Genomic DNA, 24873 nt, shown 5'->3' on the forward strand with positions numbered 1-24873 from the left:
GCCCTATTTTTTTTAATTTAAGTAAAATTCATATAACATAAAGTTCACCCTTTTAATGATTTTAATGCATACAATTCAGTGGCATTTAATACATTCACAGTGCTGTGCAACCATCAGCACTATTTAAGTCTAGAACATTGTCTTCCCCCCAAAAGGAAATCCCATAACCATTCACAGCACTTCTCTTCCTGCTCCCCTCAATTCCTTGCCTCCTTATAACCACTAATTCACTTCCTCTCTCTATGAATTTGCCTATTCTGGACATTTCATATAAATGGAATCATAGAATATGTGGTCTTTTGTATTCAGCTTCCCTCACTTGACATCATATTTTCAGGGTTCTTCTGTGTTATAATATGTATCAGTACTTTGTTTCTTTTTATAACTGAATAATATTCCATTGCATGGATAACCACATTATGTTTATCCATTCAGCTGTTGATGGACATTTGGGTGGTTTCCACCTTTGGCTATTGTGAATGCTGCTACGAACATTCATGTCCAAGTTTTTGTTTGCACACTTCTTTTTTTTTTTTTTTTAAGATTTTATTTATTTATTTGACACAGAGAGAGAGACAGCGAGAGAGGGAACACAAGCAGGGGGAGTGGGAGAGGGAGAAGCAGGCCTCCCGCTGAGCAGGGAGCCCAATGCGGGGCTTGATCCCAGGACCCTGGTACCATGACCTGAGCTGAAGGCAGACGCTTAACGACTGAGCCACCCAGGCGCCCCTGTACACTTATTTTCAATTCTTTTGGGTCATATATACCTAGGAGTGGAATTGTTGGGTCATACGGTAACTCTGTGTTTAACTTATTGGGGGACAATTAAGCTGTTTAGCACAGTGTCTACATCATTTATAGTCCCACCAGCAATGTATAAGTTTCCGATTTCTACACATCTTCATTTGAAAATTTTCCATTAAAAAAAAATTCTACCCATCCTAGTGGGTGTATAGTAGTATCTCATTGTGGTCTTGGTTTGCATTTCCCTGCTGACAAATTAAACATTTTTCATGTGCTTCAGTGTTTTATAAATAAATTGTTAATTTTATTTATCTATTTTTAAAAAAGATTCTGTTTATTTATTTGAGAGTGAGAGAGAGAGAGAACATGAGCGGGGTGAGGGGCAGGAGGAGAAGCAGATTCCCCGCTGAGCAGGGAGCCCGATGCGGGGCTCGATCCCAGGATCCTGAGATCATGACCTGAGCCAAAGTCAGATGCTTAATCGACTGAGCTACCCAGGTGCCCCAAACTGCTAATTTTTGAATCATTTTAGATTTACAGAAAATTTGCAAAGATTATACAACATTTTAATAACATAGTCTTCATATCAAATGTACTGAAAGACATCTCTATACCTCCTCTACTTCTTCCACCTTGGGTTTTGAATTTTTTGATAGAGAAATGTGTTATTATAAAACATTATAGTTATTTTTTTAAAGATTTTATTTATTTATTTGACAGAGAGAGAGAGCGTGCACAAGCAGGGGGAGGGGCAGGCAACAGGAGAGGGAAAAGCAGGCTCCCCACTAAGCAGGGAGCCCAACATGGAACTTGATCCCAGCACCCTGGGATCATGACCTGAGCCAAAGGCAGATGCTTAACTGACTGAGCCAGCCAGGTGCCCCCATTATAGTTATTAATGAAGTCTCTGATGCATTGTTTATTTTGCCTAAAAAACTATGGGGTAGCTAGTATTACAGTGGCATTAGAAATTAATAAATGGGGGTGCCTGGCTGGCTCAGTTGGAGGAGCATGTGACTCTTGATCTCAGGGTTGTGAGCTCCAGCCCCATGCTGGGTGTAGAGACTACTTAAATAAATAAATAAATAAACTTTTTAAAAAATAAATTAATAAATGGAGGTACATGGCATTGTGATTAAAAATATGATGTTTGGGGCACCTGGATGGCTCAGTCGTTAAGCATCTGCCTTCGGCTCAGGTCATGATCCCAGGGTCCTGGGATCGAGCCCTGAGTTGGGCTCCCTGCTCCACAGGAAGCCTGCTTCTCCCTTTCCCACTCCCCCTGCTTGTGTTCCTTCTCTTGCTGTCTCTCTGTGTCAAATAAATAAATAAAACCTTTAAAAAAAATAAAAATAAAAATATGATGTTAGTCACACCAGGTCTGAATACTGGTCGTGTCATCTTAGGCAAAGTACTTAACCTCTCTGAACTTCAGTCTCTTCTGCAAAATAGGGATAGCATCTGCCTCCTAGTGTCATTGTGAGGGTCAAATGAGAAAAGGTATTGAAAGCATTTACATGCACTTTTTGGCATTTGATAAATGAGACATTTACATTGCTTGCTTGCTTTAAAAAAAAAAGATTTATTTATTTTATTTTTAGAGAGAGAGAGAGTGTGTGTGCAAGCAGGGGGAGGGGCACAGGGAGAGAGAGAGAATCTTCAAGCAGACACCCCACTGAGTGCAGAGCCTGAAGTGGGGCTCGACTTGGGGCTCGATCCCAGGACCCTGAGATCATGACCTGAGCGGAAGTCAGATGCTTAACCAACTGAGCCACCCAGGCACCCTGTTTGCTTGCTTTTTAAAGCACCGAGCAATCACCTAATTTATCTGTGTTCCCATAGTTGGTCAAAATCATAAGAGACTATCATTCTATCCCTGCATCCTTCACCCATTTGTGCATATATTCATTCACTCTTCAAATATGCACTGGGCCCATGTTATGTGTCAAGTTGTGGTCAAAGGCTGCAAACCCCAAGAGCAGTAAAAATCACAGATCTGGAAGCAGAGAAGCCTAAGATCAAATCCCAGCTGAAACTTCCTAGTTGTGTGATCCTGTGCAAATTACCCAGCCTGGTTAAGCCTCTGTTTCTTCATCTGTAAAATGGGAATCTTAATGCTCCCTGCCTCATAGAGTAGAGTGGATTAAATAAATGCATCATCCAAAGCATTTACCAAAATACCCAGCACACCCAAAAACTGTTAACCAATTTCTATTTTGTTAACCATTTCTATCAGTCATGATTTTGATTAACACAAAGACAAATTAGTGTAAAGATTTAATGAGATAATAAACGCAAAGATTTAGAGGAGTTCAAGACATTCTGTAAATATGTCTCAACATAAATATTATTCTTTTGATTTGTTTTTCAGTCATTTAAACATGTAAGACTGTCCTTAGCTCATTGGTGATACAGAGAAAGGTTAAGGAATAGATCTGGCTGTGGGCCAGATTCCCCTTACACAGTGCAAAGAGAAATACAGTTTCATGAAATTTTAGTTTCAATCATATGTATATATGTGTATGTGTGCTGGGTAGTGAAACAGAATGCATTTCTTATTCTGAACAGCCTTCAAAAAAGTTTGAAAACACTCTCCTAGAGAAGAGTCTCAGCTATCTGTTGAACAGCATCAGGAAATGCCAGGTTGCCTTAGCAAGAGGATCGTATAGCTTTAATAGTTTTGGGCTTTAGTTTGGGCTTTAGTTTTGTCAATTAAAAAAGTAAAGTCACACTGAGATATGTTAAAATAAAATTAATAACTGAAGGGGAAGTTGGGTCTACTGTGAAACAGGGTAATGGAGGATTTAGGTGAAAAAAAAAAAAAAAAAGAAAACAAAAAAAGATTTGCTATCTGTCCAGTTTCTGCTCTGAGTGTTCCCAGAACTCTCAGGATTCTAGAGGAAAGGTCACAAGATCAAGGTCAAACATCTGAAAAATGCAGATGCTGTGAGTTTGGAAGGGGAAACGTTCCCAGGCATATGCCAACTTGTGTTTTTGCTAAAGCAGAGGGCTAACTTAATAATTAAAACTGCAGTGTCTTCCAACACTTAGCTTAATTCAGCAGTTCCCTGCAGCATGTAAAATCTTTGGGGTACCCAAACTCAGGCATGCTGAATTTCTCAGCCAGTTAGTGCCAGGAATGTTCTGGATACAAGGACTCCAAATTTGGGCACTGACTCCCTGGGGAGGGGGCTGTTGCTCATAACCACTCTGGGTTTGGCTAAGTCTCCCCTCACCTGGGCAACAGTCCATAAAAATGAGTTTAAAATTCTAGGAACGTGCTAAATTTGGAAAGTGAATAATACATTTTTTGGGTCCTCATTCATCTGGCTACAAGATTTTCTGGGGAACAATTTTCCAAAGATGGCACAGTTCAAGGAGCAAGGTTGCTCAGATTCCAGATTGCTTTATTATCCTGAGTCATCTTCTCAAACCCCACCTAGAGTTTGCTGGATCAGCTTTGTGGCAAGACAGAGTTGTGCTTTACAGATACAAATGACAATCCTCCTTTATAAAATGTCCTTTAGGGGTCGCCTGGGTGGCTCAGGTGGTCAAGCCTCCAACTCTTGGTTTTTGCTCAGGTCATGATCTTGGGGTTGTGGGATCAAGCTCCCTGTCGGGCTCTGTGCTGAGTGTAGAGCCTGTTTAGGGTTCTCTCTCTCCCTCTCCCTCTGCCCCTTCCATTGCTCCTTCTCTTAAAAAAAAAAAAAAAAAAGATGTTCTTCAGGATCACCCTGGGCTCCCTGTCACTGAACTTAACCAAACAGTTTTGAATTGGTCTGTTTTTTTTCTTTTTCTTTTGAATTTCTTTCTTTCTTTTTTTTTTTTTAAGTAAATTCTATTCCCAACGTGAGGCTTGAATTCACAACCCCTAAGATCTAGAGGTGTAGGTTCTACTTCCAGAGTCAGCCAGGCATCCCTGGTCTGTTTTCTTTTTCCAGTATCCAGTTAGGAGGCAAGCTTCCTCCAGGAAAAAAAAGTATGTCACTTAGTTCCGTACCATCAGTGCCCAGAAGGATTGACAAAATAAGTCTTTAATCAACATTTGTTGAACGAAGGAAGGAATGAATGGAAACAATCTGCCAACTGTCATGGCCATCTTGGAATATTTAATTCTTTTTTTAGTTTTGCCCCAGAAAAACTCACTTCAGAACATTTGAAATTTCTGTTAGGTAGTTTAACAGTGTATCTGTATTAAACAAGTCTCACACCTGACTGGCTTCCTTTGTAAAGGGTTCAATCCTGCACTGTTCCCAAACCTGGGCCAACCACTGCAGCTTTGGTTGGAATCAAATTCCTACAACGTCTGAATTCTTGGAACTCTGAGGTCACTGTAGAAAAGGGGATCATGATAAAAGCCTACAGAGGAACCCACCTTGATGAGGTTTCTTTAGTCCCAAGTTCACACACACCCTGGCCAGGCTTGATCAGGCAGCTAATGATGTTTGTGACTCACTTGTGTTTATTGTCAAAACCACTGAAAGGTAGGCAGACTCTACTTGAACTCTGAACAATTGAAACTGAAAGCTTTAATAGAGACTGAAATTTCCCTGATTGCTTTTTCCATCTGTGAGTGAAAATCTCCTTTTTTCTGGGATTGCTAAGTTTGCATAGTCAAAGCGGCTTCCTGGCTGTCAGGAGAAGGCCAATCTGTATGTGGTAGGAGGGGATGAGGGCAACAGAGGAAAGCAGAGCCAAGAGACTCAGGGGGAGAAAGCAAAGAGCATGGCTTTAAGCCTCTTCATCGAGCAGTGCTGAGAAATAGTTTCATCTCTAGACTTCCAAGTTTCATGGGCTAATTCACTTCTTTTTTGCTTAAGCTAGTTCAGCTGGGTTTCTGTCACTGGTAACCAAATCATCCTGATACAAATGATTACTTTAGGCCCACTCAGAATCTTAAATGATCATTAACAGGGCATTGGTTAAATACCTTTTGGAACACTGAAAGAATAAAACGTTATTGAAAAACAAACAAAAAATATTGTTGAACTACTTGAAGTGATAAATACAGGTTTATGTTTACAAACAGGAAGTGGATAGTATATCAGTGAGTGGAAAAACATAAAAAGGATTACTTTATTCCATAAATTAACTATAAATCTCAAGTGGAAAGAGAGAGAACTTAAGAGAGTAGACATTGCGTGTGTGTGCATGTATGTGTGTTTGTATTGGTCAAAGTCCAGGAGAAGATACACTCATATGTAAAAAGTTACCTCTTGGGAATATAAATTCAAATGACTAAACTTAATGTTGCCTTTTTATTATCTGTTTTTAAAATTGTTCTGCAAAAATGAATATTACTCGGGTATTTTTAAAAATATGGACATCCCATGGGGCAGGCGCTTGGGTGGCTCAGTTGGCTGAGCATCTCACTCTTGGTTTCAACTCAGGTCATGACATCATGGGTCATGAGAGCAAGCCCTGTGTTGGGCTCTGTGCTCAGCGGAGAGTCTGCTTGAAGATTCTCTCCTTCTGCCCCTCTCCCCTGCCTCACGCTCATGCGTGTGCATACTCGCTCTCTCTAAATAAATAAATAGGGGCACCTGGGTGGCTCAGTCGTTTGAGCATCTGCCTTTTGCTCAGGTCATGATCCCAGGATCTTGGGATTGAGTCCCGCATCGGGCTCCCTGCTCAGCGGGGAGTCTGCTTCTCCCTCTCCCTCTGCCCTCCCACCCCCCCATCATGTCTCACTCTCTCAAATAAATAAATAAATAAAATCTTTTAAAAAAATAATAAATGAATAAATCTTTTTAAAAAAGCAATGTCAAAAGACAGAAACATTCGTTTACAAAAAATATGGGCATCCCACCCTCGGTTTCAAAGTATATTTTCCTCTTCTCTCATTCAGTTCTGTTTTAGCGCAGTAAACTGTTAAAGATCTAAAATAAAGAAGAAATATAGAGCATGAACAACTTCAACAATAAAATCCTGTATTGTTTAAGCATCTACCATACTCCAGTGACTATATTTTCAGAGTTGGTGGGAAATAGACAGGAGATACACATGTCTGTTATTAAAGAATGCAAATATCCTGTTCCCAAGGAAATTAACACTATCAACAGGTGTATTTTGGGGGGAATTATGCAGGATGATACTTTGTGTTTTATATAGTGAAACATTTGTGAAATTTTAAGGGAGATTCCCATGATAAATTCTTGGGTTTCTCTTGGCTCCTCAAACCCAACATCAAATTTCAAATCTTGTAGTTATCAGTATTTATTTTTCACATAGAAGCAAACTACAACAGTAGCCAGGATTAGACCCTCTTCCTGAAGTTACTCTTCTGGGGTATTAAGAGAATAGTTCATGTGTGGTATCTTGAAAGATCCTAAGAATTACCATTTTATTTATTCTTGCCTATCCGGAAGTACTGAAGGCAGGAGTACTACAGTCAGAGAAAACCACCCATCTGCCTCCCCTGTGCGGAAAAGAACAAATTATCAAGTAAATCATAAAAGTGCCTCCCACAGATGACTAGGAAAATGGCTCCCATTGCCATTTCCCTTCCTTCTCAACTAATGGCTTCAACCTTCTCTGTTGGTCTTCCGCTCTAAATCACCAGTATGGAGTCAGTTACCTTATTGAATACAGAGTATTTATCTTGATATCTATAATTTATGCCTCTTGATGGCGTTCTTCAGAAATTAAAAGATAACCGATTATATGTCCTCCTTTGCCCCAGAGCTGACCAACTCATTTCCCATCCTCACGTTATCAGAAAAATGAAGTAAAATGCCACTTTAGACTGCCATGATAAATTTCTTTAATCACAACTGGAAAACTTTGGGAAGAAACATATTTGGGAGAGAGAAGAGAGACGTACATATTATATTTGTGTTTTTTTTTTTTCTCTTCCCTTTAATGGAATAGTTATATGAAAACGAGACCTTAATTTGTGGGGCGCCTGATGGCTCAGTTGGTTAAGCCCCTGCCTTTGGCTCAGGTCCTGGGATCAAGCCCCGCAGTAGGACCCCTGCTCAGCGGGGAGCCTGCTTCTCCCTCTCCTTCATGCCGGCCCCCCCCGGCTTGTGCTCTCACTCTCAAATAAAGAAATAAAATCTTTAAAAAAAAATACCTTAATTTGTGTAGAGTTTAGTGTGTTACAGTTTAGTTCTCATCTGAATCTACTGTGCTTCTTAAGATTTCATTGTTGAAATGCTTGTGCAATAATAGTATAAGGATGTTTGGCACATCACCTGTGTACCACAGCCCACAGATCTCCAAACAATTTAGAAATATTTGCAAATTAATCCTTTTTACATCCCAGTACATTATTCATTTTGAGTCTGTGGATGGGGAACAGGAGATTGGATTCCAGAGTGGAACAGCATATTCCATCAGATTATAGGGAAGAGATAGGAGGGTGACTTAATTAGGGTGCACAAACTATGTGGCAGATTCAGGAGCCAAAAAGATGCTATTCTCCAAATATGCTAAATGGCAGATGGCCATATCCTACACTTTCACAGTGCAGTGGTTCTGAGTATGGACTTTGGATTATGCCTCTGGATTGGTATCCTAGCTTTGTCGCTTCCATGCTTGGGAGCAAGTTCTTTACTTGTTTCATGTTCCTCAATTGTAAAATCAAGTTCATTCATGTAAAATCCAAGTCATCTACCTCACACAGTTGTTGTGATGATTAAATCACAGAATGATCCTGGCACATACGGTAAGTCTCAAAGTTAGATATTTTGTGGTATTATTTTCTCCATTGGAATATATTGCCAAAGTCATAGCAGAAGTGAAAGAAGCCAAAACACTCAGATCCCATTTTACCTCTGTTCAAGAAAAATCTACTTTCAAGAAAGCCATCTATAAATACCTTAATTCTAGTCACCAAATCTAAATGGATTTTGTGTCAAAGGTCACATACTTATAGTTTAATGTTACACTTTTTAAAAAGTAATCTCTACACCCAACGTGGGGCTCGAACCCACAACCCTGAGATCAAGAGTCATATGTTCTATACTGACTAAGCCAGCCAGGCGCCCCAGTTTAATGTCATACTTGATCCGTGCATTCACATACTCATTCAACAAGTGTGTATGGGACACATTCCAAGCAAGGCATGGGTTTAGGTGCTGAGAACTCAAAGTTTGGATAGGATAGATATGATTTCTGCCCTGCTTCTAGACTGGGCCACAGGAACTGGACTGGGCATAACAGCGGAGATAGAAAGGGTCAGAGGAGGAGCAGAAAGTTTGGGAACATCATAAACTTAGTACCTGGAAATTGGTGGTTTTAGCTGCTTTGGAGGTCCGAGTTATCTCTTTTATGTTCCTGGGTTTATAATGTGTCTCTCTATACCGCTCTCCATTCTGCCCTCTGTACCCTCATGTATCCCTTCTTTTCTGGGGGTTATTCCACATCTGAAATCTGAAGGATGCTAAATTCCTGGTCCTTTCCCCTTCTCAGCAGCAGGGACACTTGGCATCGTGGAGAAGGAAGATGGTACTGCTGTCGTGGGAGGACCTGTGAAGCACTTGGCCTCATCCTTTAGATGGCTCCAGGTGGGAGGTAGAGAGTCACGGATTCCAGGTAGGTGGGGGATTCTTGGCAGGCAATCAGACTACTAAAATATGGAGCGGGGAAGAGGGGAAAAACACACAAGGTCAAGCTTACTAGTGATTTGTAGGGGCATTTGTGACTCCATTTTAAGACGGTATGCCAAAATGTGCATTTTTATGGGGATATTCATTCAACGAATACTTGAGCATTGATTAGGTACAAAACACGGTTCTAGGAACTGAGGACATGTCTGTAAACCAAACTGCCGAAGTTCCCGGCCCTCCTGGAGCTTACACTCTAGAGGATGATGTGGACCATAGGTTTATTCTCCAAAAGGTTCTGTGTTTTAAAAATGCTCAGGAATCAAGATGCTAGACCTGTGGTCCTCAGTGTCATGTACCAGCACCGCTGCAGGGGGGATCTGAAAAGTCCAGAGGAGAGCACCCATTCCTGAGATTCTGATTGGATAGATCTGTGATTGGGCTTGGGAATAAAGTTTTAAAGCTCCCACTCATTCTGATTCAGTTAAACTTGAGACAAACTGCTTCTTTGAAAAGAGAGTGGAGATGAAATTTCCCTCACTAAGAGCCAGGAAGAATTGGCCACTTCCTTCTTGCACAAATACTAGGCAATGGGATTTTCAGTTCTGAATATCCCAGGAGAGAAGCATCAACAGTCTTCCCTTATTTTTATTAGCTTAGAATAGCCCCCCACAAACAGTCCTTCCAAAATATTTAAGTGTGTGCCTATATATTTTAAGGTTTAGAAGAAAGAGGGGGAATTATCATCATCATCTAACATGAGACCCCAAATGATTTCCTAATTGTTTTTCCAAATACTACACTATTACTACTACTACTACTACCACTAATGTAAGTTTTTATTATATGCCACTTTACAAGTATTCATTTTACAAGCTGGGCAGTTTACAAGTGTTCTATGTAATACTCCCAAGAACCTTGTAAGGTATTGTTATACTTACTTAGCAGGGGAGAGAGGAAGGCTCTGATGGGTCAAGGAGCTTGCTCAAGGTCACACAGAGATCGGACCAGCTGGAACCTACAGCATAGCTGGGCTCTCAACCCCCGACCCCAGCGGCATCCCATCCTTTCCGAGTCTCTCCCCCTCCCTCCCTTGTTTAGCACTTGGAATCTCTTCTGTGACCACTGATGAACATACATGTTATAAATCACTGAGGAAAAGAGATTGCTCAGGAGACTCTCGATTTGGGGGCTATTTGGGGAGGGCAGCCTTCCCGGTCCAGGGTATTCTTTCTGTCCGCAGCGCCCGAGCTCATTCCGAAACCTAGCAGGGAGAGACACTCGCTCGGCTCGCACCCCAGGGCGGCACCGATCCCCGGGCTGTGAATTCCGAGAGGTGGCTGCCTAGCCCCCGCCCCCGCGGGCGCCTGGGCGCGGGTGCAGATTGCAGACCAGTGGGTGATCCTAATCTCCTGGTCCCGGGGCGGGTCCGAAGATTCTCGGCTCCAGTCAGGAACTTGAGCCTGGAACATATGACTGGCTCCAGAAATCTTTGCTGGAAAGACAGTTAAAAGGCTAGGTCCCTTTTAGGTTGAAGACTTGAACCCCCTCTAGCCATTTGGCTTCTTTCCCTTGCCTATAGTTTTCCCTGTGTCCTAAAAAGTTGGCTCCGAAGCTTAAGGGTATCCCAAAGTTCACAGGGATCCCAGGTAGGGGCCGAGAGGACCCAGAGTCACAGAGACACTGGCAGTCCCAGCTCCAGGACCCGAACCGGTGGGCGCAGGCAGGCAAGGAGCAGGCGCGCGCCTCCAGGTCCGGTCCGGCTCCGGGGCACTAGGGGGAAGTACCGCGGGGGGTGGGGGCGGGGGTGGACAAGCCCGGCAGAGTGACCGACAGTGTGGCCAGCCACTGGCCGAGGGCGGTGAGGAGGCTTAGGCCGGCGTGAGTGCGTGCGTGTGCGCGTGAGTGTGAGCGCGAGGGTGAGTGTGTGAGCCTCCCCAACCCCCACCTGTTTGAAATGGTTTTAAAATGCCAAAGCCAGATTGACCCTATTTCAAAAGTTGCAAACAGTCGGAGTAAAACACGTGCGCATGCCCCTACCCCCAAGTGATTAGCTGACTCCAGGGCAAGGAGAGAAAAGGAGGAATGAGAGGGGTGCGTGGAGGGGGCTAAATTGCGTTCTGGGGGATCGGTTTTAGGACCCAACGGGAAGCACACTGGAATCTCTCCCTCCGGGAAGGAGAGGTGGGGCGGGCCGGCCGGCAGGCGGCCTCGGGACGCATGCGCGCGCGTCTCCTCTCGCCGGCCGCTGCGCTCGGCGGCGCGGAATAGAATGAACTGTAACAAAACAAGTCGAGCCTTTGTATCTGCTTAAAGGGGCCGCAGGCACTTCCCTCCTGTCCCCCCCAACCCCCGCTCGGCAACCGCGTCTCCAGGGCTCCCAGCAACTGGCTGGAAGGGCTTCCCTCACCCTCAGGAACAGCCCGCCAGCGAGGAAAGGCGAGCCAGGCGGGAGGCAAAGAGGAGACACCGCATTTCTAAGAGGCAAGAAAGGAAGGAAGGGAGGGAAAAAAAAAAAAAATAACCCAAGCGGCGCTGAGTGGACTCTGGTCCGGGAGAGAACGATCGGGCGCCGGAACGTGGACCGAGAAGCACCGGAATGCAAACAAAGCTCACGGGCGCCAGTGCAGGGCTCGCGGGGAAGCTCAGAAAGTTTGTTTTATGATGGCTTGAGTGCGCGAGTGTGTGCAGGGGAGCGAGGCTGCCAAGTTTCTCTCCCGTTGCGTTATTTTGGGGGAGACGTCTCTCCCATGAACGAGCGGGGGCTTGGGGGCTTGTGCTGTGGGGGCACCTGTCTCTCATTGTATTATTTTTTTGTGTTGGGGTGGGGAGGAGGGGTGTAACCCATCATGTCGAGAGTGATCCAGAAGAAGAACCACTGGACTAGCAAGGTTCACGAATGCACCGTAAAGCGGGGACCCCAGGGTGAGCTGGGGGTGACGGTGCTGGGGGGCGCGGAGAATGGGGAGTTTCCGTATGTCGGAGCGGTGGCCGCGGCCGAAGCAGCGGGGCTTCCCGGCGGCGGCGAGGGCCCTCGGCTGGGCGAAGGGGAGCTGCTTCTGGAGGTGCAGGGGATCCGGGTGTCCGGCTTGCCCCGCTATGATGTGCTGGGAGTCATCGACAGCTGCAAGGAGGCCGTCACCTTCAAAGCCGTCAGACAAGGTAAGACGGGACGCGCCTCCGGGAGGCGCCCGCAAAACGGGGAGAGGCCTGCGGAGTGCCCCCCGCCGCATCTCGGTTTCCCGCGTTCCTGCTCCGAGCGCAGCTTAGAGGGGAAGTCGGGGCCGTGCGCCCTGTCGTGGTGAAATAAGCAAAGTTGTTGAGAGATGGTGGGTTGTTTGCCCACCTGCGTTGGAAAGAGGGGGTTGGATTTGCGCCGGGAAGCGGGGAGACTTTTCCCAGGCCTGGTTTGCCAACCTGTTATCTCAGCCACCAAGTACAGCGCAGCTTCGCCTGTGCGGGGAGGAGAGTTGGGAAACTGAGGCAGGGGCAAAGTGGACGGTCTGCGGGCCCCTCTGGGGAGTGATGCAGCAGGCGCAGCCACTGCATTCCTTTCCCAGTTATCAGTTCACAGACCGGGAGAATGGGTATGAACGAGAAGAGGGGTCTGTGGTTACTGACCTCCTCCATCACGAAATCAGCTTCACCCGGCATCCCTCCAGGTGGGTTGGGGTACGACCGCCCTGCGGTTCCTGTGCCCGCCGCCTGAAGATCCTGCATTCACCCTGGAGCTGGATGACGCATCTGTCTCGGTCGTGTGGCCCAGCCCCAGGCGTGGGGGGAGGGAAAGAAGGAGTATTTCTGTCCGCGCGAATCAAGCCCAAATTTTTGCTGCCTCCACCACCATCACCATCGTTATCGTTGATAATGATAATGGTAGCTAATCTCTTATCTGTTAGCTTACTACGTGCCAGATTCTGTGTTGAATGCTTTCCTTGGCTGTTTTATTCTGACTCACAATTCTGAGAGCGAGTTGTTTTTATAAACCTCAGGTTACAGGTAAGGAAACCGGGATTGACATTGGATAAGTTACTTGCCCAAGGTCACACAGGTATCAGAAGTGAGGGTTTGAGTCCTTAATGCAAGCCAAGGAGGAAGAGGTGGGGGATGACCCTCCTGGACTGGAGGGCTTGATTTCTGGGGAGGGAATGAAGGCAGATTCCTCTCTTAGAAGCTTATAGAGAAGTACCCACGTCTTTGATGACTGCTGGTGGTGGGGAGTCCCTTGCATCTCAGTTTGGTTCAGGCAAGGGGCTGTCCCTAATATCAGTCCAACAGAGAAGGACTTGATTCCCTTAAAGGATCACTTGCACCACCAAGTACTGACACAGGTTCCTCTCCATGAAAGCACCAGAGGAGGTGGCAAAGTTGAGTGTGGTGAAAAGTTCCCATATGTGCTTGAGGGCCTGGAAGGGCAAGCAGCAGCTGCAGGAATGTGTTAAAGGAAAGGAGGGCTGGGCTGGGTTGAGCAGATCCTTGGAAAAAGGCCTGTTCCAGATGAAACAGGAGGGGGCAGAAGGAATTATCAGGCCTTTTGGTAGTTTGGGGAGCGATAGAGGGACAGTTATGAAAAGCTTCTGCCATTTATGTCCTCATCTTCCACTTGGACACCTCCTCCAAGAAGCCCTCCAGCATCTGAACAAACCCTTCTTCCTTTGGGCTCCCCTAAATGTGTACTTTGTAGCTTTTTACTTACTCTGAACTATGAGTTAGGCCCCTTTTCTCATTTCCATACAAGAGACTGTGCCTCATTCATTGTGCATTTCCCCAGGCTTTGCTTGAGGTCTAACACCTCCTTTCCCTGAGAGTGTGTCCTCATCTGTAACCTGGCTTTCATTTAGGTATTACATAAGCTAATAAGTGGAAAGTGTGCAGAACAGGGCCTGGCACATAGTAAGTTCCCAATGAAGATGAGCTATTACTATGTTCAATTTAATTTGACCAGTGATTTATTTCTAAGCCTAGCTCTTGGTGTTCGGAACCTGGATTATGAATTCAGTGCCAGTACCTGGATTGTTTGAACTTAATAGAACTGTAGAGGAAACACCGTGTCAAAGCATTTGATGAGAGCAGCCACAGGTCTCGGTGCAGGGGTGTTTTGGAGAAAGGGTTGGCGGAAGGACCTATCCGTCTATTATCTGTCTAGTGGGTCCTGTATCGGGGCTTGTTTTTAACGTGCAATATGCTGCGTGTGGCTGAACCTCTTCTGTCCACCAGTAATCAAAGATCCAAGAGGCATTGTGCCTCATCATGGAACTTAGGAAGGGTGCGTCAGATAATCAAGTGTGTTTGGAATCAGACCCCTCTGGATGGAAAGGAAACGGTACTGTCTCCAAATGTTATTTCCCTTCACCCAGAACCATTCTGTGTGCTGCATAGGATTGTTCCTAGCAGGTGCATGCGTTTGTGTGTGTGTGTATGTGTGTGTGTGTGTGTGTGTAAATCTACTTGTTCTACTCAGGATAGCGTAAAGATGTGGCTGGAATCCACCACAGTGTGAAAGCTACTATTTTATGGGATAATTACATGGGCACAGTTCTTCTTCCAACATCTTCATTACAGAAACATGGCACTAGGAAGCATTTCACTAGTCTTCTGTCCCCTTCGTAGCAAGAATATGATTTAAATTATACGACAGGATTGCTCTTACCATGTCTTCATTACTGTGTTGTAATCATATTAGATAGACTCATCCTTGGTATGTGGTAAAGGAAAATGTTACTTTTGTGTTGTCTGCACCCTGAGCTAGCCACTCCCAGGGACAGAGGGAACTTTGGGTGCCGTCTGTATGGAAATGTCACGGTCTTCTTGTGGGAGAAAATTCTGCTGTTTCTATTTCATGGCAGCTCCCTGGAAAGATGCACAGACTAAAATAGTGTGTGGCAAATGGTATTATATGAAGTAGGACTAGATTGTGAAGGAACGAAGCTAAGTGGATCCACCAGGTTGCACTTGGTTCATTTTATTTTATTTATTTATTTTAAGATTTTATTTATTTATTTGACACAGAGAGAGAGAGAGAGGGAGAGCAGAAGCAGGGGGTAGCTACAGGCAGAGGGAGAAAGAGGCCCCCTGCTGAGCCAGAGCCCAACTCAGGGCTTGATCCCAGGACCCTGGGATCACTAGAACTTGGTTCATTTTAGATGGGGAAGACAGTCTTTTGTCACAAAGTGCCTAAAAATATTTACAGATATATATAAATGTTACATAAAATATGTTATTTTGAAAAAAATGTTATTTTGTGTATTTATGTATAAAATATAGCATATACTTTATACTTGGTAAGTATATATTTACTTGTGAAATGGACAGGTCTTTAGTATATAGTTTGATGAGTTTTGACAAATGTATATGTTCATTTTATCTTTTTTTTTTTAAAGATTTTTATTTATTTATTTGACAGAGAGAGACACAGCGAGAGAGGGAACACAAGCAGGGGGAGTGGGAGAGGGAGAAGCAGGCTTCCCGCGGAGCAGGGAGCCCGATGCAGGCCTCGATCCCAGGACTCTGGGATCATGACCAGAGCGGAAGGCAGTCGCTTAACCGGTGCCCCATGTTCATTTTATCTTCACCCAAATCAGGATATAGAACATTTCCATTACTCTAGAAATTTCCCTTCTGTCCCTTTCCAGTCAGTTTCCCACACCTCCTCCAGAGGCAAAGGCTTAATTTTGTCTGTTATTGAAGTTCATATAAATGAAATAATGCCATATGTAGTCTTTTGTGTCTGACTTTTTTCAAAGTATTTTGGAGATTTCATATTGTGTCATTGTTCTTTTTTTAAGTATATATATATGTGTATATATATATATATATGTATATATATATATTTATTTATTTATTTATTGTTAAGTAATCTCTTTACCCATCGTGAGGCTCAAACTTACAGCCCCACGATCAAGAGTCACGTGCTCTACTGGCTGAGCCAGCCAGGCACCCCTCTTTGTTCTTTTTTATTGTTGAGTAGTATTCCATTGTACGTTATGTGTTTATGTACGGGTATGTATATACACACACACCAGTTTTTAAAATAGTTTTGCTTGTCATTGGACTTTGGACTATTTACCGTTTTTCGCTCTTAGGAATATAGGTGCCAAAAATATTCCAATTGCTCCGCATCTTTGCCAGTCTTTAATCTTGTCTGTCGTTTGAATTGTAGCCATCCTAGGATATGTGGAAAAAGAAAAAAAAGGTAATTAAGTTAATTTTGTTATAGGATATAAGCTAAGCACTTGCTTTAGAATGTGCCAGGCGCTTGGCGAAGCTAGTGCTTTATGGACATTTTGTTTTTTATTCCTCGCCCCTGGACGCAGATGTCGGACACTGAGGCCCTCGGAGTTTGGGGAGCCTTTCCAGGAGTCACACAAGTGGCAGAAGTCGGGTCGGCGGTCAGCTGTGCTGGGTGCCGAAAGCCCCGGCTCTTCATTCCGGGGTCAGCGCGTCTCAGAGTATGGCCCGCACACCGGTGGTCATAGCGTCCCCTGCGAACTGGTTAGGCAAATTCCTGGACCTGCCCCATCCCTAGCGACTCCCCACTCCGGAGGCGGAGCCAGTGGGGCAGTTTTTAAGAAGCCCTCAGGTGATTGGGAGGCTTGCACAGTTTTGAGAATCACTGTTGCAAGGCACAGCCTGACATTGAGAATATGACCCATGGCGCAGCTGACCTGGGCTCTGGAGCAAGCTTTGCCTGCTAGTGCTGTCCTCTCTGGCAAGTCACCCTCTCCGGGCCGACGTTTCTTCATTCCTTCACTTCTTCATGCCAGAAATAAAATGGGCATGCCCTGGAGGTCCTTTGCACTCCTAAAATGCTGCACTTCCTTGAGTAACCCCGACTCCAAAAGCTTAAGATGGTGTGATTGTAGTTTCCCAAAGTGGTGATATCGTAGGTCATGCTTACATATTTTCATAGGTGAAGTCTGGTTTTGCAAATTGCCCGGAAGCTGAAACTGCCCACATTTTAGATAGAGCAGGGACAATAGATAAGACACAGCTTAAAACCCACACCACCACCACCAGAACATTTCCCTCACTGTAATGAGGGAATTATGATCACACACAATTGAATAGAGTTCTTTGTGCCTTTTTGTGTTTTGTTCTGATGTGTGTCTATTTTGACCAGTTGGAATATACTACAACAGCTCTGTAACATTCTCATTTTATTTTATTTTTTAAAAACTTTATTTATTTGAGAGAGGGAGAGAGAAGCAGGCCTCTCATTGAACAGGGAGCCTGATGCAGGGCTCGATTCCAGGACCCTGGGATCATGACCTGAGCCCAAGGCAGACGCTTAATGGACTGAGCCACCCAGGCGCCCCAGTCATTCTCATTTTAAAACACATGGCTCTTGGGGCGCCTGGGTGGCTCAGTCCATTAAGCGTCTGCCTTCGGCTCAGGTCATGATCCCAGGGTCCTGGGATCGAGCCCCGCATCGGGCTCCCTGTTCAATGGGATGCCTGCGTCTTCCTCTCCCACTCCCCCTGCTTGTGTTCCCTCTCTCGCCGTCTCTCTGTCAAAAAATAAATAAAATCTTAAAAAGTAAAATAAAATAAAATAAAACACAGGGCCCTGTCTTTCTTGGTGTCCCGTGAATTCTGCTTTAGGGTCTCTGGGTTTGCTTATTCATTCCCTGAGATGGTCACAAGATTGACTCTTTTCCGTAGTGTCCCTTCAGAGAGAAGGTCATTGAGCTTCTCATGGTAGTATGCTGCTAGATGGTTAACAACCGGCTCTGGTAGAGGCCAGCCTCAGATCTGTAGCATATCTGGAGTGGGGAAGAGATGCATTTAATCCATTCTCTAGAGCCAATATGAGCCAGTCCCAGCATACCACTAACCCCCATATAAGACAGCTCTGGAGTCACATGCCATCCCCTCATCCTGCTTTGTGACTGCATGGCCTTGTCACAATTTCACATTATCTTCTGTTTCTTCTTTTTTTCAAGTTAATTAATTTATTTTTTTAATAATCTTTACACCCAGTGTTGGGTTTGAACTCACAACCCCGAGATCAAGAGTCACATGTTCTACCTGCTGAGCCAGCCCGGTGCCCCTTGTTTCTTCTTTTTTGTCTGTCTCTCCTCCCTCTAGAATGTAAGGTCTGTGAAAACAAGAAGGTTTTCTCACTTGTTCACCCCTCTATTTCCCAGGGCCTAAAACAGTACCCGGCAAATCCTAGGTGCTCATTAAAATTTGTTGGACACGTGAATGGATTTTCCTTTGTCGCTTCTCATTCGTATGATAAGTGCAGACTAGGCCGTCTACATCCTTCCTCCTTTACTCCCTGTTCATCTTTTATTCTGATTTAGGATCCTAATATGTTCATTTTCCCTTCCAAGATCTTCCAATCAGCTGATTCCCTGTGTCTAATAATTTGTACTGAGCTATAAATGAGTAAATGACCGACAAGGCTTAATGAATTATATTGAAGTATTTCTGCCTGTTGACTCTTGCTGGAGTTTAAGAAGTGAAATTTCAGATGCTGAGCAGGCAGGATGGTGGGGGACTTCTCTGTTTTCTGTTGATGTGGGATCTGCTGTATGTCAGCATCCATAAGAATGACACCTTACCTCCGTTTTCTTGTACCATTGTCCCTGAGTACAGTTTTTCCAGCCAACAGCAAATCAGGTCTTTGCTGCAGAAAACAGTCTCATTTTTGTCCTCTCTTGCTCTTAAATTGTGCTTTGTGTTTATATGTCTTTTTTTTTTTTAACTTAAACTTTCAAAATCAATCTTTTTATTCTTCGTGCTAAAAGACCACTCTCTGCGGGGTATTTTTAGGTTACACTGTGGAACATTCCACAGCTTTTAGAAAAAATAATGCAAGGACAGGCAACCCAACTTGTCCATTGTTTCCAGTGGCCACCCTTTGCCAATGGCCATGTTATTTAAAAATAGATTAACTTGACCTTATGATGCAATGGCATATAGTTGGCTCCTCTGCATTTGTTGGCATTCATTACCCAGCTAGTTTAGGAGGGCAGAATTGATGCTATCCACCAAAGGGAATTAAGTGGTTTATAAGAGAAAACATTCTGACATCTTCTTACCACAAGGGTTTACATGAAGGATGCTGCTTTATAAACGATGGTTATTTAATGCAAAACACCGGTCTCTGATGTTAGTGGTTCCTTCCTTGAGTTTGTATATATGTGTAACAGTATATACTGATTCTGTATACACGGAGAATAAAGGCTGTCAAATTCATTAAGGGCTGACATTCACATCCTAAAAAAGTAGGTTACTGCATTCTTGCCTGTCTTTATGCAGCTTCTCTGTGAGATCTATAACCTTGAAAAATCCCTCGTAAACACTAGAGCTTTGCTGTACTGCACCCCTATGGATGTCTGTGTCGATATAGTATTTCTTGTGAATTTGTTTTGGCGTTTCCACAGCTGAACCCCCATGGATGTCAAGGACATGCCTATCATATTCATGCCTGCTTTATAGTAAAGTGTCCAATGGAGAGTCCAGTGTGTTCTGGATGCTAACTTTTCTGAAGCCATGTCGCAAAATTAGAAGATGGAATTTGAACGAGGTCTTTTATGATTAAATAATACTCGCCTCTTTTTATGGCTAAGTAATTAAAGAATGGAGTAATCCATTACTTATAATCATTTCTTTAGTCCCCAGAGTGAAAACCAGTGTCCTCACAGTGACTCACAAGGCCCCCTGTGATCTGGCCCATGACATTTCTTCTCTCTCCCCATCCATAGCCTGCTAGTCCCCACCTCGACATCTGGAAGGCCTGCTCCCTCCTGAACTTCAAGTCTTTCCCAATGTTACCTTCTCTGTGACACCTTCTTTGACTACATTATTGGGAGCTGTAACCCCACTGCCATTTGTCATCCTTGTAGCCTTTCTCTGCTTTATTTCACTCCATTTCAGGGCGATCACTTCAAAATAAATAAAATCCTTATTTTGTCTCTCCTAGAAGAGAAGCTGAGAGGGGAGGGACATTGTTGATGTGTTTACTGCAGCATCCCCAGCACCAAGAGCAGTGCCTGGTGTGTCCTCGTTGCTCAAGTATTTGTTGAATGTCCACTGTCCAACAGAGAACTAGAATAAATCTCCCCTGAGCTCGGTTGCCTCTGAAAATTCCCATATTTGAAAGTCTCTGAAAATGTGGGTAATTCATGATGGATCACATTAACCTTGATGAGTGTTTGTCATTTGCAGTCTGTGAGTGTGGCTAAGTAGAGCTTAGCTGACTGATGGAGGAATATTCGTGAAGGCAGCATTGACAGCCAGTTTCGGTTGGTCTTCATGTGATGGGTTTCGGGCAGCACCTGAGTATGTCAGGGGACTTCACAAACTCTCTCACCCTCAAATGGACTGTGAGAGGCTCTTCTGGGCACTTCCAGCTGTGTGGATAGACTTTTTCTGTTACCACCTTCATTGTCATGAGAAAGAATTACATAAGAGAATTACATTCTCCCCAATCAGGTGTCAACCCCATCATGATTGCCATCACATGCATTTGTGTGCACCTTTAATGGGACATAGTTATGTTTTCCAGAATAAGGCTAATCTTTCAGCCTGTCATGAGACAAGACTCGAAGCTCTCTTTATGGACAGTGGCATGATGGTGCAATTAAAAGGCGATTATGCCCTGGTGATAAGCCATGTTTCAAAATTATTGCTCTATACAGTGTTAGCAGGATGGCGGTGTTGCTTGTAAGATCACCCACCAGTATCAATTTATTGATGTATCATAGATGTGTAGGTTTTGGACTTAAGCTGGCCTGGATTAGAAACCAGATTTTTAAATTTGCTGGCCAGGTGACTCAGGGCAAGGCACTTCACCTCTATGGGCCAGGGTTTCTCCATCTGAAAATGGGGGTAATGGTGATACCTACTTTCTAGAGTTGATGGAAGAATAAAAGGAGGAGGTTTAAGGAAACCACATGGCACAGGACCTGGCCCATAGTGAGTGCTCAATATATGTTGGCTTCTGTTATTGTCTGAATGTTCCTCATTTGAAAGCACTCGAAGCGAAGAAAAAATCTTCTGAGAGATAGAAATTGTGGTATAGTTTCCTGGAGAGCTTTTTAAAGTCTAGAAAAAAGCTTCATTTTTCTGCATGATTCAGATGCCACTTTTTTGAAATGGCTGTGGTTGGATTAGTTCAGACAAGTAAGAAGGAAACTGTGGACCTCACCATGTGTTGGTGGAACTTTTCTCACCTTGTCCCAGTGGTGACATACTGATTCTAATTATTGTCATTAGGTCCCAGGTCGCATGAAGGTATAGAGGATGGAGAAGTCGTCTTTCTCTTTTCTGGAGGTCCCAGGCAGAATGATCCTGGAGAACTTGACATGGAGGTCCTCTGACCTTCCTGGCACTGTATTTGGGTTCCCACATCAGGAGTGGCAAGGGAAGCAGTGGGACATGGGGTTATAAGGGTTCAGAGTCAGACTGATTGGGTTCGAATTCAGGCTCTGCCATTTCTGGCTGAGCGACCATGGGTGCGTTTAACCTGCCAGAACTCCATTTTCCCAGTTGAAAATGAGAATAATACCTACCTCATTGGCTGCTTGTGAGGATTAGATGGGAATATGTACCCAGAGCACTTACTCCTCTGTTTGGCATATAGGCAGGGCTTACCAAAATACCTACACCATAGCAGCTGTGATGATTTTCAGTTGAGAAATGGACACCCATCGGTGAGTTCCTCTAAAGCAGTTATTTAAAACGGAGGGTGGTTGGGCGCCTGGGTGGCTCAGTTGGTTAAGCGACTGCCTTCGGCTCAGGTCATGATCCCGGAGTCCCGGGATCGAGTCCCGCATCGGGCTCCCTGCTCGGCGGGGAGTCTGCTTCTCCCTCTAACCCTTCCCCCTCTTGCACGCTCTCTCTCACTCTCTCTCTCTCTAATAAATAAATTAAAAAAAAATCTTTAAAACGGAGGGTGGTTTTGCCCACTCAGGGGACATTTGGCAATGCCTGCAAGCGTATTTGGTTGTTACGACTCAGGACTGGGGAGCATTGCTGGCACGGAGGGAGTGGAGGCCGGGGAGGCTGCTGAACGTCCTGCAGTGTATAATGCTGTCCCCCCCCCCCCAAGAGAGAATTATCCAGCCCTAAATGGCCATGAGGCTGAGGTTGAGAAACCCTGCTCTAATGTATAACTTCAGGGTTGAGACTGGGAATCTGAATTAGGAACCGTAAACTAATTGTAACTGTTATTTATGAATCTTCTCATAGGTTGCTGAGACCCAAGTTAGGGTTTTGCCAGGGTAGATGATGTCATTCTCATTTGAGCCATGAGAAAACGAGCTGGAGAGGTCACGCCATTTATCCTCACTCCCAGGCACCTGACCTGGGTGAGAGTCAAGTTCAGATCTGCCTGTTTCCAAAGTTCGTGTGCTAGGTTTAACACACTAGAAATGTGTTCCCGGGAGCCCCTATGCCCTTTTACTGTGGGGGGTCACTGTGGATGCTGCCTGAGACTGTGCAGTATGCTCGGTGACCCCACTAAGGACAGGCCTAGAAATAAAAATGGATTCCCAGAGTGTTCATGGGCCAGAACCCAGAATGTGCCACTCCATATTGCCAAGCTCTGCATATTTGCCTTCCTCTGTTTGCCCTGTTCTCCCTCACCAACACTGTCGATTCCTTCCTCCTCTGTGCCCTCTTTTTCTCCCTCACACACATCTTGATTCCAAGACAATAGTGTCTTGTCGTTGTAGATTTGCCTGTCTGTCTCCCGTACTGGATTATGTGTTTCTTGAATTCTTGAAGTCAACATCCCTGTTCTCTGTTTGTCATCTCTGCCCTCTGTAGGTGCTCAAGGAATATCTGTTCAATTGAATTCTTTTGAGGGTAACGAGTAGGCATAACTTTTCACTAAATAAAAAAAAAATTCTTGCCTAAGATCTTGTTGGCTAGAAACTCCGTGGCTTATTTTTAAGGCATATTAAATATACTTAGCCATATGTCTGACTTTTCCGTGATGATTTAAGATGGTTCTCTGCCAGTTGTAGCATTTTGAACTGTGGAGAAAATATTGAATTAATTGTGTTGAAGGTCTTAGAGGGCCTGTATTCTGACCAGATTTGTGCAGTGATGGTGCCTATTGCTTATGTAATGTGGCCTCGGAAGGCATCGCTTTGGCTTGATTTAAATAGAGTCAGGATTTTACCACCTGGATTCTTGGCCAAGAGTTAGAATTTACATCTGATAGGGAGAGCATGCTCATTTCCTCCTCCAACTATCAGCCTGTTTAAGTCTGTGTGACTTGGTTAAGAATTCAAAACTCCAGATCAAGTTGTTAAAAAAGAACTTTCCTTGGTGTTAGAGCATGTGGATTTTTTTTTTTTTAAGCCAAGCATAGGCATCTAGATTTTGGTTTCTAATCTTTTAAAAACTCAAATATTATTGTGACCTCGAAGAACTGTCAATCACTATTTATAGCTGGCGTGTGCTTCCACAGCTTATGTTTTTTTTCCCCTATGAAAGAGTTATTTTTTTCCTCATTTAAACAATGTGTACAATACAGAAAGATGTGAATATGAAAGGAAAATTTATCTACATTGTGTGTAATCCCACTCAGAGAAATACACGTGTTCATACTCTATTTATATCCAAACACACACACAGAGACACACACACACAGAGACACACACACACTTTTTTTTGTTAGTTTTTTTTAGGAGGGTCTTTTTCTTATGAAAATTGGATAATACAACACATGCTGTTTTGTGGAATTTTTTTTGTGTGCCTAACAGTATATCATGGAAGTTTTTTCTATTCTACAAATATATCTATTTTGTCATTTCAATGGCTGTAGAATCATTTCTGGTTGTGCTATATCAAACCATGTTTTGAGGATGAACATTGAACGTTTAGGTTGTTTTCCCTTCCTATTTTATGCAACACATTGATGAATATCCTTATATTTTAGCAAACTTCTTCAGATATTTTCCATGTACAGATGTCTAGAATGCTTGGCTCACATGAATTTTATCTTTTTCTTTATTTGTTTATTAAAAAGATTTTATTTATTTGAGAGAGGGGGAGGCACCGCGGGAGAGGGAGAGAGAGAATCCCAAGCAGACTCTGCACTGAGCATGGAGCCGGACGCGGGGCTCGATCTCATGACCCAAAACAAGAGTCAGAAACCCAACCGACTAAGCCACCCAGGCACCCCTGAATTTTATCTTCTTAAGACTTATATCTTCTTAAGACTCAGAGAGCACATCAGCTTGTATCCCTGGGCCTGTATGTGAGAGTCCTGTATTTCTTTACCTACCTCCGTTATAACACATACTACCTAGCACTGGATTTTTTTTTTTTTTAAATAATAGTACTTACAAACACAAATGCTGAGTAGGTATTTCAAAGGGCATTAGGGACTGGTGGGGTCTGGGGTTAACTGGAAGGACACAGTTTGTTCAGAGGGAGTGGCTGCTACTTAGCTACTATTGCTGACATGTGGGAACATTGGCCAGTGTTGCCAGATTTTTCAAATTTTCGAGAGAATCCGGAAGCTTGAATTGTTAAAAGACGCACTTTGACAATTTAAAAATGTTGGTTCAGGGTTCTTCCAAAAGCATGGATGAACTAAACAAAACACATCTGGGAGC

General features: G+C 44.0%; 1 protein-coding gene and 1 long non-coding RNA gene across 9 annotated transcripts in view; one reads left to right on the top strand and one right to left on the bottom strand.

The window, feature by feature from the left end:
• Positions 1 to 8354: 8354 nt before the first annotated feature.
• On the bottom strand, positions 8355 to 11121 carry LOC118005982. Its single transcript, XR_004677909.1, has 2 exons — positions 9547 to 11121; positions 8355 to 9316 (listed from the first exon to the last, which is right to left on the bottom strand). It is a non-coding gene; the product is annotated as an uncharacterized LOC118005982 (long non-coding RNA).
• Positions 11122 to 11499: 378 nt separating this feature from the next.
• Positions 11500 to 24873, top strand: part of MAGI1 (membrane associated guanylate kinase, WW and PDZ domain containing 1) — a 615689-nt gene continuing 602315 nt past the window's right edge. For all 8 annotated transcript variants that reach the window (XM_034998455.1, XM_034998457.1, XM_034998458.1 and 5 more), the window contains exon 1: positions 11500 to 12455. In XM_034998455.1, the coding sequence (XP_034854346.1) occupies positions 12143 to 12455 (313 nt within the window). In that variant the 5' untranslated portion in view covers positions 11500 to 12142. The remainder of the gene's footprint in view (positions 12456 to 24873) is intronic.

This window comes from Mirounga leonina, unplaced genomic scaffold (genome assembly GCF_011800145.1).
Source record: "Mirounga leonina isolate KUSES-001 unplaced genomic scaffold, KU_Mleo_1.0 Mir_94, whole genome shotgun sequence".
NCBI lineage: Eukaryota > Metazoa > Chordata > Mammalia > Carnivora > Phocidae > Mirounga > Mirounga leonina.